Here is an 18790-nt window from a genome sequence, read left to right on the forward strand (position 1 = left end):
ACACAATACGACTAAAAACTGTTAAATACCAGATTTTTTAAATCTTCATATGTGGGGTCTTTCACAGATAATCTTTTAAGATTTGAAAAATCCTTGTGTGTACCAGCCTTAGATGTATCCACCCATTCTTCAGAGGCTTTTGAGTCCTTGATTCTCATCCTGCATTTGTCTTTATTCTCTCCAGCCAACTTCCTGCATGTTCTTCCAGCCTGTTTGCCACATCTGCCTCAAACGTGACTTCCTGCCAACCCGACCTAACACTGGATTTCCTCCCCAACCAGGACCAATTCCTTCCCGCCTTGGAACCTCTCACGTTCGTCATTAATAAATACCTCATCATCATATTGGCTGTTTATCCTTCCTTTCTGCACTTGGGTCATCCTCACAACCGGCCACCTAACTCTTCCCTCATTGGTAAAAACAGATTTATCCAATTGAAGCTGAGGGACAACATTATAATGTTCTTTTCATCATGGCCATCCCCAATATTCAGGGTGTGTAACAAGTAAATAGGCATTAAAAATTCGTAATAAAATCCATATTCCTATAACAAATGTATTGAAACAAATGATACCTGTTCTTTATCAAATGGGAAAATGAAAGCAAATCTTCATATTTCAGCGACACGGATGGTGTAGAGGTACCCTCGCCTGACTTTGGTGCAGGCAGCGTGGGTTCAGTTCCCACTCAGTAGCGGTGTGAATGTGAGTGCAAATAGTTGTCCGTGTCTATATATGCCCTGTGACTGACTGGTGACCAGTTCAGGGTGTAGTCCGCCTTCCACCCGGAGTCAGCTGGGATAGGCTCCAGCGACCCATGACCTTAACCAGGATAAGCGGTGTTGAAAATGGATGGCTGGATCTTCATATTTCAATGTAAGCACCCATGGCATCAACAACAAAAAAGTCAAGTGACTGGGCATCTGATATAAATATATCCATCCGTCCATCCATTTTCTGACCCGCTTCTCTTCACTAGGGTCGCAGGCGTGCTGGAGCCTATCCCAGCTATCATCGGGCAGGAGGTGGGGTACACCCTGAACTGGTTGCCAGCCAATCGCAGGGCACATACAAACAAACAACCATTCGCACTCACATTCACACCTCCGGGCAATTTAGAGTCTCCAATTAATGCATGTTTTTGGGATGTGGGAGGAAACCGGAGTTCCTGGAGAAAACCCACGCAGGCACGGGGAGAACATGCAAACTCCACACAGGCGGGCCCGGGGATTGAACCCCGGTCCTCAGAAATGTGAGGCTGACGCTCTAACCAGTCGTCCACCGTGCCGCCGATATAAATATATATAAATAAGAAATATGACAAACAGAAAATAAGAGACAAGAAATAAAAATTAAGACAATAAGAAATCCCCATTGTGTTTTTTCATTATAACTTCTGTGATACTAAAAACTCAATAAGCAATTTCAAATGTCTAGTTGCTTTTCACTCACCCTGTTCAATACATTGGATTAAAAATGATTGCACGTGTATTGAGTCTTGCCGGTTAAACCAAATGAATACTTTTTAGAACAGATTGTCTTCATTTAAGAATCAAGTTTATAATTCTAAACACTGAAGTGTGAGAGGTTTCTGGGGCTCAACGTTTAACAGTTATTGTATAATAAATATAGACAGGACGTTGTAATCCACAAATAGGAAACCATCATAAACAGCTGGGCATAGATTGCAGCAAGGGTTCCTCGAATCTTGCAGAGAGAAAAGGTGTGTGTGCATGTGTGTGTCAGAGCCAAGCTATCAAAGGTAGAAAAGATATATACATAGAGGTGGAGTGAAATTATCTGTTGCAAGTTTGATGAGGATGAAGAATGAATTAAACATGAGTGCATCTTCCAATTTCTCTCTTTTGATGATGCTGTCTCGATCACAGTCACTTCCATTTCTCTGTGTGCCACTTACAGGGAGTAGGTAGGTGTGGTGGCGATCGTGATGGAAAACTGAAGAAAGCTTTTAAGGCATGACGATGGCTGATGCCCCCCCCCCCACACACACACAAACTTTGAAAGTTAAAATCTTTTTTGAAAGGGGGGACACTCGCATGCTGTGTCCTACTGATTTTGATGTCGCGACTGCGTGTGTGTGTGTGTGTGTACATTATTCTGATTCACATATATACACACCACTGCCTTGGAGCTTTTTCATTGATATACTGACTTACAATTCTGAATTTAAAAAAAGACTGGGGGATTTATTTACACAATTGTAATGTGCATCAGCGGTGGACGACTGGTTAGAGCGTCTGCCTCACAGTTCTGAGGACCAGGGTTCAATCCCCGGCCCCGCCTGTGTGGAGTTTGCATGTTCTCCCCCTCCCTGCATGTGTTTTCTCCGGGCACTCCGGTTTCCTCCCACATCCAAAAAACATGTATGGTCGGTGAATTGACAACTCTAAATTGCCCATAGGTGTGAATGTGAGTGCGAATGGTTGTTTGTTTGTATGCGCCCTGCGATTGCCTGGCAACCAGTTCAGGTGGTACCCCGCCTCCTGCCCGATGAGAGCTGGGATAGGCTCCAGCATGCCCGCCACCCTAGTGAGGAGAAGCAACTCAGAAAATGGATGGATGGATAATGTGCATCAGCCATCTTTTTGAGGAAAGAAACCATCCAAATACAAGATTTGCTTGTTAATGGTTGGAGCAAGATATTAATGTCCGTTGATATGCGTGGCACCATTGCATGCTGTCATATTGCATTTAGGTATGGTATTGCTGGTTTCTAAAATTGCGATGTGATAGTGGTGGTATTAAGAGATGGATTAAGTTGGGTAAATCCCCACTAAAGGCCCAGATACCAAATGCACAGCCCGCCACTGCCACGGACTATATTGTAATGCTGCATTCACACCGGAGGCGTTTTGAGTGTTTCACACCGCGTGATTACATAGAAAGTCAATGCAGTTTGCATGAATATACATGAATCCGTGCAGGCAGGGGATTTGACTAAATAATCTCAAATTTTTCTGGCCCCCTCTGTGATATCATGTTGGTCTAAACATCATTATACGTAGCAAAAAGCATTTTCTAGTTAGCATCAATAACATCCATCCATTATCTAAGCCACTGGAGCGCTGGAGCCTATCCCAGCTATCATCGGACAGGAGGCGGGGTATACCCTGAACTGATTGCCAGCCAATCACAGGGCACATACAAACAAACAACCATTCACACTCACATTCACACCTACGGCCAATTTAGAGTTGTCAATTAACCTACCATGCATGTTTTTTGGATGTGGGAGGAAACCGGAGTGCCCGGAGAAAACCCACACAGGCACGGGGGGAACATGCAAACTCCACACAAGCAGGGCCGGGGATTGAACCCCGGTCCTCAGAACTGTGAGGCAGATGCTCTAACCAGACAGCCAAATCCCAGTGAGAATAAGCGGTAAAGAAAATGGATGGATGGGTGGATGAATCTTGAGACAACCAGTCCAAAAAAAAAAGTTGTGTGAGTTCACGGCCTGATGGCCAGACCTATAAACACATTTACCATCCAATAGCATTGCAGGGTTAAACAATAGGACCCACTCCCCATGTAAATGTGGTCTTTAGACAAAACAATGAAAATTAACTTTTTTTTTTTTTTTTTACTACCTAAACCTTAATAGATTAAAACTTAACAGTGTTAATTCGTGCATATGCACGTTTGCTGCACAAACCTGTGATTTATCAATATGTTTGTACATTGTTTTTGTTCGATGGCAGTTCCGCCATCGTAAGTAACATCAAACATATCTTTTACACAAGATGCACACTGTATTGGAACAACAGTTATTTAAAAATACAATAATAACTTTGGGGACAATAACTCAAACCAGGAATTTGCTAATGGTTTGCTAAATAACAATTAAAATGACGCTTCTCATCACTTTTACCCTCATTCCATTCAAGCACTTGTACACAAAGGATATATGCATTTATATGTATGTCTCTCTCACTCGACAGTTCTCCGTGCGCTGCCAACGTTGACACTTCAAAGAGGAGTGACAATCAGACCGCTTGCAATTTCCTACTTTTTTCAAGGTTTCAGTATTCTTTCTAATCCCTACAATAATCTGATTATATATAATCTATTTTTTTGTGATTCTGCATTTGTAAATGTGATGTCAATTGATCAATTCACAGTAAACACTGCAGTGTGGATGTGAATAACGGGTTCTTGAATGTTTTGGAACAAGACATGGATTAGTGAATTACTTGTTGACTGTAAACTAATATTATTTATTTATTGAGCTGCATTATGTGACATCCCCCTTTCTGACGCTGACTCATGGAGCTTCATTCGTCTCTGGTTGAGGATGTCACAATGTGGGGAGAGGACATACCATGTCTGTGTCTGACACTGGGCCAAAGCTGGTCACATAGATATCAGTCTTGACTTCTGTTACACGGTCTGTAGAGAAACATAATGTAATGTATTAGAAAAATATATACAGTAGAACACGAGGGCTTTTAAAAAGGAAGAAAGTACAAAACAAGCATTTCAATGCAGGGCTCTAGACGAACCTTTTGCACCTGGTACGGACAACTTTTTCATGGGTGCACCAGCACAAAACTTAGATGCACCCAAATTTTCGACTGCATCACATTCAACATGGCAGGAAGCGAGTCCCGGTTTCAGGGGGAGAAAACAGAAGGTGTGTGTTGAATCAGGACCGGTTAAATTACTTCCAAAGTTAACCTTAGAGACACTTTTGGAAGATCAAAAACATGCATCTTCGGAAGAGAAAACTATTTGGAAGGCCAGTGAGGCCTCACCAGAGGCCACAGGCTTGTGGCGACATCCTGACGGTCATCCTGTTCCCTCGGCCGTTCGGCTCCTGGTCCTGGTGGAGGAGTCCCATGGAGCGGCGCATGTGGGTAAGGCGCAAATGACACGAGCATTCATTCACTGGTGGCACCCTCATTTGCAGGATGCAATTGAGAATTTGGTGAAAAATTGCGAGGTGTGTCAGCCATTTAATATTCAGCCAACAATGAAACCTCTCCAGGGCATTTTTCCTTTGCCGAAACACCCAGGAGAGGAAATTCAATTGGATTTCACAGCTATGATTGATCGGGTAAGGGGCCAACGCTATTTATTGGTAATTTTGGATGCATACACACGCTGGCCCAAGTCCTATTCCTGTAAAAGGGAGGATTTGGCCTCTGTCATTAAAGTGTTGGTTAATAGTTATATTCCGACCCATGGCTTCCCCAAACAAATTTGCTCCAATAATGGCAGTCACTTCAAAAATGAACACCTTCAAAAGTACTTGGCCTCAAACACTCATTTGGCACTGTATAGTCACAGGGGAAAGTGAAACCTATGAATCAGAATCTGAAATCCAAAATTGATATGGGTGGATGCCCTTCCCCTGGCACTCATGTCAATCTGTAGCACCGTGAGCTCACAATGCAGTTCACCACATTTGAACTAACCAGGGGACAGCAATTCCCAGGTCCATCAACTGTGGCAGGAACAGAAGAAGAGATGTAGCCTCTCAGGTAAAAGCCATACTTCGAAGCCCTCAATCGCCTTGTCCAAATGTTTTCTGAACAGTTTGGGAGTAAGGCCCAAGGTTGTGATCATTCAGACGACATCTTTACTTGAAAGTCTTATAGTGCAAATGGACAGAGCCACGATGGACGGGACCATACAAGGTCGTCGAGAGAACATCGCACGCTGGCTGGGGGGAAAGGAACGACCTGGTTTCATGTGGGGCAATGTGCACCAGCCCAAAAGGGGGCCGAGGCAGAGGAATGAGAAGATGGAAATTGCTGTGCCGCTTTGCTTGCCGTTATCATAATATCATAGTTTTTGCGCTTGTGTTTTGCTTGGATCATTGGGAGGGGCTGGGTCTGATGCCGCTACCACAGTCTGAAGTTGGTGTTGACCTCAAAATATCTGAGCTCAAAAGGGGGAATTGTGATGATTCCGCAATTATTTCAACTAACAAAGTTTGTAATAATCAGGTACAGCTTTAAGTAATTCAGACCACTAATATAAACTGCTTGTCTAATGTAATGAAATCTGAGCTCATGCAATGAGTTTTGTTACAGCAGGACGGTAAATCGCAAATCCCTCAGCTGACAGTTGAGGAACTGAAACCAGCCACTCCCTTGGGTGGCGCCATCAGCAAAACATCAAATGGGGAGTGGGCAGCAGAGGCACCCAGAATCCATCCTGTTAACAAACCTATAAAGTGTGAGGGCTGAGAAAGGGGAAGTCGACATTTTCTCTTGCTTTGCAGCGCAGATGCGAGTCCCAGTTTCAGGGGGAGAAAACAGCCTGGAATTCTGTGATCTTTTGTAATCTTACTGAATTTAAAAACACGGATCAAATTGCAACTGCTGTGAGTTTCATTTTTGGTTCCCTTCCTGAGAAAAAACAAACACGCAAATAGTGAGTGTGGCAATAGTTGTTAACTTGGGCCCTTGGCCCGAGGTGGTAACAAAGGGACGCCGCGCTCCAACAAATCCCAGTTTGGTTGTCATGCCGCGGCACGGTGGACGACTGGTTAGAGCGTCAGCCTCACAGTTCTGAGGACCCGGGTTCAATCCCCGGCCCCGACTGTGTGGAGTTTGCATGTTCTCCCCGTGCCTGTGTGGGTTTTCTCCGGGCACTCCGGTTTCCTCCCACATCCCAAAAAACATGCATAAATTGGAGACTCTAAATTGCCCGTAGGTGTGCATGTGAGTGCGAATGGTTGTCTGTTTGTATGTGCCCTGCGATTGGCTGGCAACCAGTTCAGGGTGTACCCCGCCTCCTGCCCAATGACAGCTGGGATAGGCTCCAGCACGCCCGCAACCCTAGTGAGGATAAGCGGCTCAGAAAATGGATGGATGGATGGGTTGTCATGCCGAGCGACAGTGGCCCTGGCTTGAAGCAAGCCTGTAGCTAGTCATTTGGGGGCCCAAGGCAAACATAGTCATGCCTACCCACCCGCCTTATGCAATTTGTCTAATGTAATGAAACTTTGTCAAAGTCACTGAGCAGTAAAGGGTTGCTACTTATCTGGTAATGCCGGTACATTTTTTTTTGACAATTGTGCAAAAAGATGCAGAGTCCTCTAGCACTTAGAGCAGTTCGAATGACTAATATTGCAATAGTCCGGTGCAATGACCATTGTGCAAAGGGTGCCGAGACTTCAAGGAGTGTATGCGGTTTAAAGGGACGAGTAGTGCGATAATCTGGGACAATGTTGGTTGTGCAAATGTTGCAGCTACTCCTCAATCAGTGTGCAAATGGAGCAGATGCTACTCTGGCATGAGTGGCCAGTATTGGTCAACAACAGATATGCAAATAGTGCAGCATGGCGAGACAACTACAGTGATTGAGTAATGTATAATTGGCCCCACAGAAATGTGACAACGAACGGGCAATTTAGAGTCTTCAATTAATGCATGTTTTTTGGGATGTGGGAGGAAACCGGAGTGCCCGGAGAAAACCCACGCAGGCACGGGGACAACATGCAAACTCCACACAGGCGGGGCCGGGGATTGAACCCGGGTCCTCAGCGCTGTGAGGCTGACGCTCTAACCAGTCGGTCACCGTGCCGCCCGTTTCCTTCTAAATTAAGCAAAATTCTTATAACATTCCATAACCGCTACAGAGTGGTGGCATGAGGAGATACTAAGTTTGTTCTAACCCAAACACACAAAACTCAGAATATTTTGCAATAAACCAAGACTGCAGCCGCCATCCTGGCAGGGTCATCATTAGCCACGTCTCCTGCTATCTAGATTGTGGTTATGTTGTCTATGTGTGAGCACAGTCCGTTACCATAGCAACCAAGGTCTGAGCACTTGTTAATGAGAGAAACGAAGGTTAGCCTTAGTGAAACTAGTGCTGTTGCATTGAAAATGGTATTTGGATATCCGTTTTACGCGCTGCATGCTTTGAACTGTGGGGAGATTTCCTATGTAAAGTTCTGTTGAAAAGGTCTTCGAGGATCGCGAACGGATCACGACTCCTGAGCGTCCGCACGGTCTTCATCTTCTTCCCGCTATGCTCTGGAGTTGCTAACCAGACTAGCTATATGCCCGTTGTGGTTTGGGGAATTTTATTCTGAGCTTCGCTGTGTAAATAGTAGGTTTGGGAAGTCACTGGATCACGAGAACGTGTTCTATACCGAGAATCCCGTTACACGTCAGTCGAACTCTGAGCTAAAGTGTTAGCTCTTTGTGTGTGGGAAAAAAAACACAGACGTGGCACCCAATACGGTCGCCATTTTCGCTTTGTGTTAAAATCACAAGCCTCTCACTGAACGCAATTTGGTCATTTATAGACTCAAGGCTTCGTAATTCGTCTTCCTTCTTGGAGAGATGTGACGTCATTGTGACGTTGCCACCTTGGTTTCTTCCTTTGTGGGGTGATCCGTAGCAGAAGCGCCGGGTTGTCCACGGGTGCCCCTCGTGGACGTTCATCCCATCACGCAACGTCCGGCTGTGTGACTGGAAACTTGCGCTGACTACCTCCGGCTCAAGCCGCTAGTTAGCCATTACCGATCGCATGCTAAGGCATTGTGTTCATCTGGGGTCGTTGCTTTCGAAACAATAAACGTAGGCTTTCATAATAAGCACCGCCGTGTGGTTTTTGGGTGCTGATAAGCTTCTGTTGTGCGCTGCTCCGCGCACCGCGCTGCCTGCCGTCCCCTGTTGCCTAGGCAACTGAACAACCCCGAGAGTTTGCCTTAATTCACGATAGCTAGAAAGAGCGTTTTTTTTTTTAAGTTAAAAGCCTTTCGCTCATATTCGAAACCCGACGCCGCGATCGTTCTTTAAAGCTTTATGTCTGGTATTTTTAACCAGTTTTGGGATTTACAACGTGAGACTCTAACGAGTTTCACCGCCGGAAAGCATCGGCACTGCTATACAGCAAGACCGCCACCTCCCACCAGTAAACGTGCACAATACCTTCTGTCGAATTAAACTGACAACTGCTCAGTAACCACAGTTAATTAACAGATTTATTTTACAAAGTGGAGTTCATTAATTAATTGCTTGGCTGTTTTAATCACTCCGGTTTTCATTTTTTAAAACATTTTTCTTTCTTTAAAACGCTTGTTTTTGATGCCTCTTCACTTGGCCTAAAAGCCACACCTGTAGCAGCCATACAAGCAATCAATTAATTCACAAGTCTAATCATAAGTACATTTGACTTTTACCCAAAGTGAAATAAAACTATTTTAAATCACCAATTGAATTGCCAACTCTCACGCAGCAAATTAATTCAATTAAATAAATTGTACGCGCGTCGCTGGACGGCGTCAACACTTTTGTGCTCCTCGATCACTGCTTCTATGCACATTCTCAAACACCTTTAAAGTACGTGATCAACCCTCACACCATAATTTGCAAACACAATTTAAGTGTTTAACACATAAGTATATCGTCTGTATGGTGCCTCTATTCCAAACAAGACGCACTGTTCAAACGACCCTACATTACAAACAAGTTAGTTGCGTACCTAGTACAAGCTACTGGACGCGCAACGCAAATCATGGCGGAACTTCCAGAAATTCCCAGTCAATACGACAATCTTGACACAATGGAAGAACTCGTCTGCAATTTAACAGGGGACCTTGTCCCGGGCTATGCGGAGTCCGTCAAAAATTCTGGCCTCGAAGTCCTCAATGACAACATCACACAACTTATGAGTAACGCCGAGCACAAAACCTTAAAAGATAAATATCTCGCGCGAACTCTTGGCTGCATGGTGTTGAACGTGGTGGCCCAACTCAAATGGAGTGACCGCGAGGATGCTCTGGTGAAATGCAGACTGGAAGATGAACAGCATAAACACTTCCAGTTAACTGCACAATTAAAAGACATCACCGCGCGCTTAAACTTGGCTGACTACAATCCTGCCTCTTTGACATTGAAATGCAATACGATGATGCGGAGGCTCGGCTAGCCGACCTCACTGCTGCAGCTGAGGCTGCACAGTTGCCATCAAAAGACAGCGGCAGATTAAACTATGATGATGATAAAACAACCCAAGCCCTGACATCGAGCGAATTAACTTCCGGAGGTCAGTATAACCAACTACAAGACGCTTATGACGCTTAGATTGCCCACTAAAAAGCTAAACTGGTAGAAGAACCGACCGTCTAATGACCAAGTGCTTGAATTACGGGCCGAACATCAGCAAGCAACCATTCTGCTGTGGCAAGCTTCCGGTGCATTCAGCGGCTCACCGAACGCACCGACACACTCAAAGCGGAACGCTCAAAAGACATGGAACAGTCGTACGGGCTCAGGACTCATATGGTAATCAGGGAGACGGAGCTGTCAGACGTGAGCTACAATTAGCTCAAGAGCTGTCCACCGACTCTCTGACTCATCCACGTGCTTATCTGCAGCCCTCACAGTTAAACAGGGGAGACTTGAGACAAGCTTGTGTAAAGCGTCCATCCATCCATCCAACCATCCATCCATTTTCTACCGCTTTTTTTTTTTTTTTTTTTTTTACCGCTTATCCAAAGTCGGGTCGCGGGGGCAGTAGCTTTAGCAAGGACGCCCAGACTTCCCTCTCCCCAGCCACTTCATCCAGCTCTTCCGGCGGGATCCCGAGGCGTTCCCAGGCCAGCCGAAGGATGTAGTCTCTCCAGCGTGTCCTGGGTCGTCCCCGTGGTCTCCTCACGGTGCGACGTGCCCGGAACACCTCACCAGGGAGGCGTCCGAGAGGCATCCGAATCAGGTGCCCCAGCCACCTCATCTGGCTCCTCTCGATGTGATCTCTACTCTGAGATCCTCCCGGATGACCGAGCTTCTCACCCTATCTCTAAGGGAGAGCCTGGACACCCTGCGGAGGAAACTCATTTCGGCCGCTTGTATCCTGGATCTTGTTCTTTCGGTCACGACCCACAGCTCGAACGTAGATCGAACGGTAAATCGAGAGCTTCGCCTTTCGGCTTAGCTCCTTCTTTACCACAACGGATCGATACAAAGTCCGCATCACTGCAGACGCTGCACTGATCCGCCTGTCGATCTCCCGTTCCATTCTTCCCTCACTCATGAACAAGTGATGGAATTCGAGGGAGCTACATGCAACACGCATGTGACTGACACACCACGTTCTGGCAATGTTAAACCCGACAATCAAAATAAGTCGTTTAACCCATAAAACCAATCTCGGCCCTCATACAGCAATGGTCCTCGTAACCAACAACGCCAATTCAACGACAAATCAAAATCATGGAATGACCGCAGCTCTAATTCGTGCCAAACTTACACATCAAAACAGGGTACACGTAACGACCAGCCTAAATCTGACTCGTCCAACCGAGACCCTAAAACGACAAGTGACAACCGGGAAAAGGGCTCCCGAACCAACAGCTCTCAAAGGGAATTTAGTGCCGTGGCAGAATAAGTACTTGAGGTGCTCCGCAGCCTGTCCAAAGACAAAAAGTGGGACCCATCATTATGACGAGGCCTGGCTGAGTCGAACAGGCCACAGAGGACGCAATAGGTCATCCAGGTAACCTCCATTGTTCTCCTAATGACCTGCCAAGTGCCTCCGTGACCCCGGCTGACTCTTCGACGACTTCACCTCGCCATAACCTTCGCGGACCACTTTGTGGCGACCAATCCCTAAACCTCTCTCGTGACATCCTAATCGACCTACGAGACCCAGGCCAGGCCCCTGACTCGCGTGACATTAGTCTACGCAATAACGTTCTGCCATTCCAACAGCTTTTGGGTGAACTAACCACTAAAGGTACGTCCCGAAAGTTCTATTTACCCGTTACGCTTGAGCATGAACTTGTCCAAGAAGCTCTGATTGACCCCGCAGCAGACATCCCTGTTATGTCCCATCCTGTGTTCAATCAACTTTTGACATTGCTACAAGCCAGTGGCCGCGACCTTCCACTGCAACGCTGCGCACTAACTATCCGTGCATTTTCAGTAACTAATACCGAGCTAAACACCGTAACGATGCTCCACTGGACAATTGGCCCGATGACATTCGTCCACCCAGTCTACGTGTCTCCAATTGAAACAGTCCCCCTGCTCATCTGCCAAAACCTGCTCTACCGGTTCGAGCCACTAATCGATTACAAACATCTTCAGCTGTGGGGGCAGGTGGAACAGGCTTTACCACCACCAACTCGGGAACTGTCCTCACTGTCCTGCCTGGGGTGGGGCCACTCGGAGGATGGCGACCTGACAGGCCGCACTCCTTCAAGTAACGACACCCCCATTGATGACACCGCCGAGTCCCCTGTAGCCGCCTTGCCACCACTGAACCGACTTAGAGAACTTTACACGTTTCTCTGCCATCTTGTCCAACCACCGCACGAAGAGTGCTACGGCCCTAATGTTGCTGGTGGAATTAATTTGCATGACTGCCCAACAGACGACGTCATCCTGGCCTTGTGGGCTGACAAAGTGGCAATCTCTTAGGCACCGTTTAACATCCTACGACTTAAGCCTCCTGACCTTCAATTGACCGTCACTGCAGTGGGCGTATGCATCCTAAACCTGCAATGGAACCATCGCTCGTTAAGTCACTGCTTCCTAGTAGTCCCCAATTTGCTGCATAAAGCTTACATTGGCGCGGATGTACTTGTCAGACTCGCCGTTCAAGGCCAGTCGGACAGGCCTATTAACGATGTTTTGTGGTCGCACACTAATGGCGGCTCCGCCCACCGCCTAGTCCAACCGTTAAACCTTAAGTTGGGACAAACCATCCCCGACGCTTGCGAATTTTTGAGTGAAGACGAAGTTATTGTAAAAGCGTCAACTATCAACTTCCCTATTTGACTGGTCGCGTGCGCTAACCAACCCGTAACATGCGTTCTTTCAGCCTTTGCCGGAGTTTAATGACCAGGGTTTGTCGCTGCATGCCATACCCCTCCTAGAAGCTTCCCGAACAACCGTGCTGCTGATTCAGAACCACACACGGAACGACATTCACATCCCCAGATCCACTTGGCTTGGCCTCTTGATCTGCTCCGACTTCAACAACTTCAGCCTCACGGTCCCCATGAGTGGTCACCTTCCACGAGACCTCTTCCCATTGCTTAGCTCTGGTGGAGTCCAACTCACTGTTACTTCGCGACGCATTGCTCTCGTTCCAGTGGGTCCTACTGAGGGTGATGACATCATCAGAGTGGACCTGGCTACAGACCAACACCTGGTGATCCATACGCTCAGTACAATCCCAACTGCACCTGAATCAGAATCAGAATCAGAATCATCTTTATTTGCCAAGTATGTCCAAAACACACAAGGAATTTGTCTCCGGTAGTTGGAGCCGCTCTAGTACAACAAACAGTCAATTTACAGAACACTTTGGGGACATAAAGACATTGACAAAAAACAATTGTGCAAAAAGATGCAGAGTCCTCTAGCACTTAGAGCAGTTCGAACGACTAATATTGCAATAGTCCGGTGCAATGACCATTGTGCAAAGGGCGCTGAGACTTCAAGGAGTGTATGCGGTTTAAAGTGACGAGTAGTGCGATCATCTGGGACAATGTTGGTTGTGCAAATGTTACAGATACTCCTCAATCAGTGTGCAAATGGAGCAGATGCTACTCTGGCATGAGTGGCCAGTATATGCAAATAGTGCACCATGGCGAGACAACTACAGTGAGTGCACGAGTAATACATAATTGGCCCCCCAGAAATGTGACAACGAACTCAAGTCAAAAAATTGCCAGCTTGTTGTAATGGAATTATAGGTTAGGTGTTTAAGAAGTTGATCGCAAGAGGGAAGAAGCTGTTGGAATGTCTACTAGTTCTAGTTTGCGTTGATCGGTAGCGCCTACCTGAGGGAAGGAGCTGGAAGAGCTGGTGACCGGGGTGCAGACGGTCCGAGAGGATTTTGCACGCCCTTGTCTTAGTTCTGGCAGCGTGCAAGTCCTCAATGGTGGGTAGGGGGGTACCGACAATCCTTTCAGCAGTTTTGATTGTCCGTTGCAGTCGGAGTTTGTCCTTTTTTGTAGCAGCACCAAACCAGACTGTGACGGAAGAACACAGGACCGATTCGATGACCGCTGTGTAGAACTGTCTCAGCAGCTCCGGTGGCAGGCCGTGCTTTCTCAGAAGCCGCAGGAAGTACATCATCTGCTGGGCCTTTTTGAGGACGGAGTTGATGTTGTTCGCCCACTTCAGGTCCTGAGAGATTGTAATTCCCAGGAACTTGAAGGTCTTGACGGTTGACACAAGGCAGCTGGACAACGTGAGGGGCAGCTGTGGCGAAGGATGCCTCCTGAAGTCCACGATCATCTCTACCGTCTTGAGCGTGTTCAGCTCCAGGTTGTGTCGCCCGCACCACAGCTCCAGCCGCTCCGCTTCCTGTCGATATGCAGACTCGTCACCGTCCTTGATGAGGCCGATGACAGTGGTGTCATCTGCAAACTTCAGGAGCTTGACAGTCGGGTTCGCTGAGGTGCAGTCGTTCGTGTAGAGAGAGAAGAGCAGCGGAGAGAGGACACAACCTTGGGGCGCCCCAGTGCTGATGCTGCGTGTGGATGAGGTGGCCTCCCCCAGCCTGACCTGCTGTGTCCTGCCCGTCAGAAAGCTGTAAATCCACTGGCAGATGGCAGGTGAGACGCTGAGCTGGAGAAGCTTGGTTGAAAGGAGTTCAGGGATGATGGTGTTGAACGCTGAGCTGAAGTCCACGAACAGGATCCTCGCGTAGGTCCCTGCACTGTCGAGGTGTTCTAGGATGAAGTGCAGTCCCATGTTGACTGCATCATCCGCAGACCTGTTCGCTTGGTAGGCAAACTGCAGGGGGTCCAGCAGGGGACCTGTGACACTCTTGAGATGGTCCAGCACGAGACGTTCAAAGGACTTCATGACCACAGATGTCAAGGCGACAGGCCTGTAGTCATTCAGACCAGAGATTGCAGGTTTCTTGGGGACTGGAATGATGGTGGAGCGTTTGAAGCGTCTCCCGCGACTTCACCCACTCACACAAACTCATCGCAAACCAACTCGCCTGCACCGGTAACACCGTGAGATAGTCACTTACTCCCTTATCCCGACGTTGAAACTCATCCTGTCTAAAGCTCTGCCAAGCCCCATTAGCCCTGTCCAAGCTCTCTCTTTTCTCTCGGGAGTTCCACTGTCCTGTATGTCAACCCCGAATTCCGAGAAGAAGCCTTCCTTGTTTCTCTTCCAATTATCGACTCCCGCAACAACTATCGCCTAAAAGACGTAATTAATGTTGGCACCTGGCAAAGCGACACATACGTCCGAATCAGTACTCCCACGGTAGTCGCCTATCACGAGAGTAACCCTGATCTGTATCTGGCGCCAAATTTGCACGTGCATCCTCACCAAAGACATCCATTACCTGTGTCCCAGTAAGCCGTTCATCCGAGATGTAGCGGATGGGATTTGTGGCCTGAAGAGATGTAGAGCAGAAGCTACACCTCGCTACCAGGTTACTACTACTCACGGAAATTGTTGGGTCCAAGTGGCTAGTCAACACACCAGCCCTAAGCACAACGCTGAGTTATGACCACCACGACACCACGACGAGACTCGCCCTGCCAAATCAAACCGCGTGGCTCGACGTCCCCAAAGATGGCATTTTGCATATTGAGGACGTCACCCTCTACCACCTGCAAACCGTAAATTATGAGAGCGAAATCGAGATTTCTAACTTTTTCGGACAGTACAAATTGGAAGTTGATCCTGAGACGCTTACACAGATTCAGTTTGAAGGAACTCAAGCGATTGACATCACCCACATTGACAACACCTAACGCGCTATTAGCACTGAGGACAGAACATCCGAGCTCCCGCTCATGCATTTCTGGTCCGCAGCAGATAACATCTTAATTGCCCTGGTCAGTCTCGGTTACTGCATGACCTTCGGCATCGCCTACCTGCTCTACCGAAAGACTCAGAACTTGCAGGGTCTTCTGAACCAGTGCTTAGGTGCGCGACCCAAAATAAAATTCTTCCGTAGGAAAAGAACGACTGGACCCGAACCCAGGGGAGGAGTTCCTCCTTGACCCAAATTGCCAAAAGGCATTCCAGCCCTCGGTGTTGACAAAGTGGTAGAAAAGGAGGGGGGGTAACCCATAAAAGGGGCCGGACCTGGGACCAGTTGGAGAAGTTTTGGGAGTTTTGTGGAGAAGTCTTCCTTTGGTCTCACCCCAACCATCTCGCTGACGACCAGGCCAGGCAGGACGCGCACCTCACCCGAAGTGGCAAGGACGCATTGGATGATCCCCGGCTGCAGAGCATCCTGCAAGCGCTCCGAGCTACCCTGTTTGGGAGCCCGATGTCAGTCCGAGGGGACGGATGCGGACGCAACGCGTCTGGCAAACAGAGACACCCGAGAGACGTCCTGCCTGGGAACTCGTTGGCCTCCTGCTTTTCCTCCTTTTTTTCCTTCCTCCCTTCCGTCGAATCCACCTGTTCCCGGTGCGGACCGGGCCGGCCGAACACTCGTGAGCCTGACTCACCTGCCTCAAACGTGTTCGAAACACGTACGTCCAACATTGCGGTGTACTAAAAGTACGGATTAGTGCATATTTGGGTTTATATTAACGAGAACAGGAGTCCTCAGCGATACACATTCACTACATGCCCATTCTGCTCATCTCACGTCACAAATCCCTTCCTTTGCCAATGTTCGTCTGTACTTTGTTTGTATTGTGTTTGTCTGTGTTTTATTCTGTAAAAACCCCTTTTTATTATTAAAAGTTCTATAAAATTCACCACTTGCATTGATTGTGTGTGTGTGTGTGTGTGTGTTTGGGTTCAGAACGAAACCTCTGGAAAGTCTGGAACTCAATGTTTCTATACTTTAGCTACCTTCCGATAAGAGACTTATTGAAAAGGTTTGTCGTCATTTCGCCTCAAGTTAAACTGGTTAAAAATATGACGTGGTGCCACTCATATATATCAAATATCTTGATTTATAACGCTGTAATTTAAAATTACGATAACCCGGAAGTGACGCAGGCGTCGCTTCCAACTCATCGTTTCCTTCTAAATTAAGCAGAATTCTTATAGCATTCCATAACCGCTACACTCGGTTCAAGCCACCTCTGAGCCTGAGCCAACGTAGGCAGTGTCTCCACTTGGCCAAGAAGAAGAAGTTGGCCAGTGGTGCAAGGTCCTCTTTTCCGATGAAAGTAAAGTGGGCCTTTCATTCAGGAATCAAGGTCCAAGGGTTTGGAGGAAGACGGGAGAAGAGCTTGGTTTGGTTTGGAGGAAGACGGGACTGCTTTCTTAAATCCAAGGTCACCGCAACAGTCTACCAGAATGTTTGAGAGGACTTCATAATTCCTTCTGCTGAGGATCTGTATTGAGATACAGGTTTCATCTTCCAGCAGGACCTGGCCCCTGCCCATACCGCCAGAAGCACCAAAACCTGTTTTGATGCCCATGCCATCACAATGCTTCACTGGCCAGCCAACTCAAGGGATCTTAACTCCATTGAGACTCTATGGGGTGTTATCAAGGGGCACCAGACCCAAAAAAAAAGAAGAAATGACACCAAGCATCAAGGAAATCTGGGCTTCCATAACTCCCAGGCAATGCCACAGGCTGATTGGCTCAACGCCACAGCGCATCGAGTGATTAAAGCAAAGGGATTCCCACAAAGTATTGAAGATTAACATCATTTTGAAAGTACCATATTTTGATCGCTTTATCCATCCATTTTCTGTACCGCTTCTCCTCACTGGGGTCGAGGCGTGCTGGAGCCTATCCCAGCTATCTTCGGGCAAGCAGTGGGGTACACCCTGAACTGGTCGCCAGCCAATCGCAGGGCACATATAAACAAACAACCATTCACACTCACATTCACACCTATGGGCAATTTAGAGTCTTCAATTAACCTACCACGCATGTTTTTGGTTTCTTTCTGTTTTTTTCTACAAAAACTGAGAAGTTAAATGGTGTTTTCTTCACAGTATTAAACAATTTTTAATTCCTGATTTTGTGAGTTTTATGAGCTGGAAGCTCAAATTATGTAAACATCCATCCATCCATTTTCTGAGCCGCTTCTCCTCACTAGGGTCGCGGGCGTGCTGGAGCCTATCCCAGCTATCATCGGGCAGGAGGCGGGGTACACCCTGAACTGGTTGCCAGCCAATAGCAGGGCACATACAAACAAACAATCATTCGCACTCACAGTCACAGTCACACCTACGGGCAATTTAGAGTCTCCAATTAACGCATGTTTTTGGGATATGGGAGGAAACCGGAGTGCCCGGAGAAAACCCACGCAGGCACGGGGAGAACATGCAAACTCCACACAGTCGGGGCCGGGGATTGAACCCGGGTCCTCAGAACTGTGAGGCTGAGGCCGCGTTCACAATTCCGTGCCTGATGTAAACATCGTGCCTGATGTAAACATAAACAAATAAATACTTTAACTTGTTTACATTTTGGGCCCTGACTATAATTTATGAAAGTTTCACTTTTTGAATCGAATTATGTTAAATGAATAAACTTTTCCATGATATTAAAATTTTTTGGAAAGGGGCTGGAGAATAACTTATTGTGTTCAGTGAATAATACTGAAGTAAAACTTCTTCCCGAAAAATCACATGCTAAATCACAATGTCAATGTTTGTTTACAATAAACAAAGAAAACACTCGCAAAAGATTTGTTTCCCATATCGATCAGCCCTACTCCTAATTGATGACTAGGTAGTTTTAATTGGGCTGCCCTCTTTATACTCCCATGGTCGCGCGGCCTACAATGCCTGCATTGCATCACGTGACTGACGAATTGCCCCGCGTGGCCCGTCGGCATAGCTTGACGTGCACACATAAAAAATTGTTGCTGCGCTTCGAACGCCGCGGAGA

General features: G+C 47.1%; 1 protein-coding gene across 3 annotated transcripts in view; it reads right to left on the reverse strand.

Moving 5' to 3' along the window:
• gabra2a (gamma-aminobutyric acid type A receptor subunit alpha2a) overlaps positions 1 to 18790 on the reverse strand; it is a 96112-nt gene that overhangs the window by 65466 nt on the left and 11856 nt on the right. For all 3 annotated transcript variants that reach the window (XM_061695852.1, XM_061695849.1, XM_061695848.1), the window contains exon 4: positions 4342 to 4409. In XM_061695852.1, the coding sequence (XP_061551836.1) occupies positions 4342 to 4409 (68 nt within the window). The remainder of the gene's footprint in view (positions 1 to 4341; positions 4410 to 18790) is intronic.

This window comes from Phycodurus eques, chromosome 14, assembly GCF_024500275.1.
Source record: "Phycodurus eques isolate BA_2022a chromosome 14, UOR_Pequ_1.1, whole genome shotgun sequence".
Classification (NCBI taxonomy): Eukaryota; Metazoa; Chordata; class Actinopteri; order Syngnathiformes; family Syngnathidae; genus Phycodurus; species Phycodurus eques.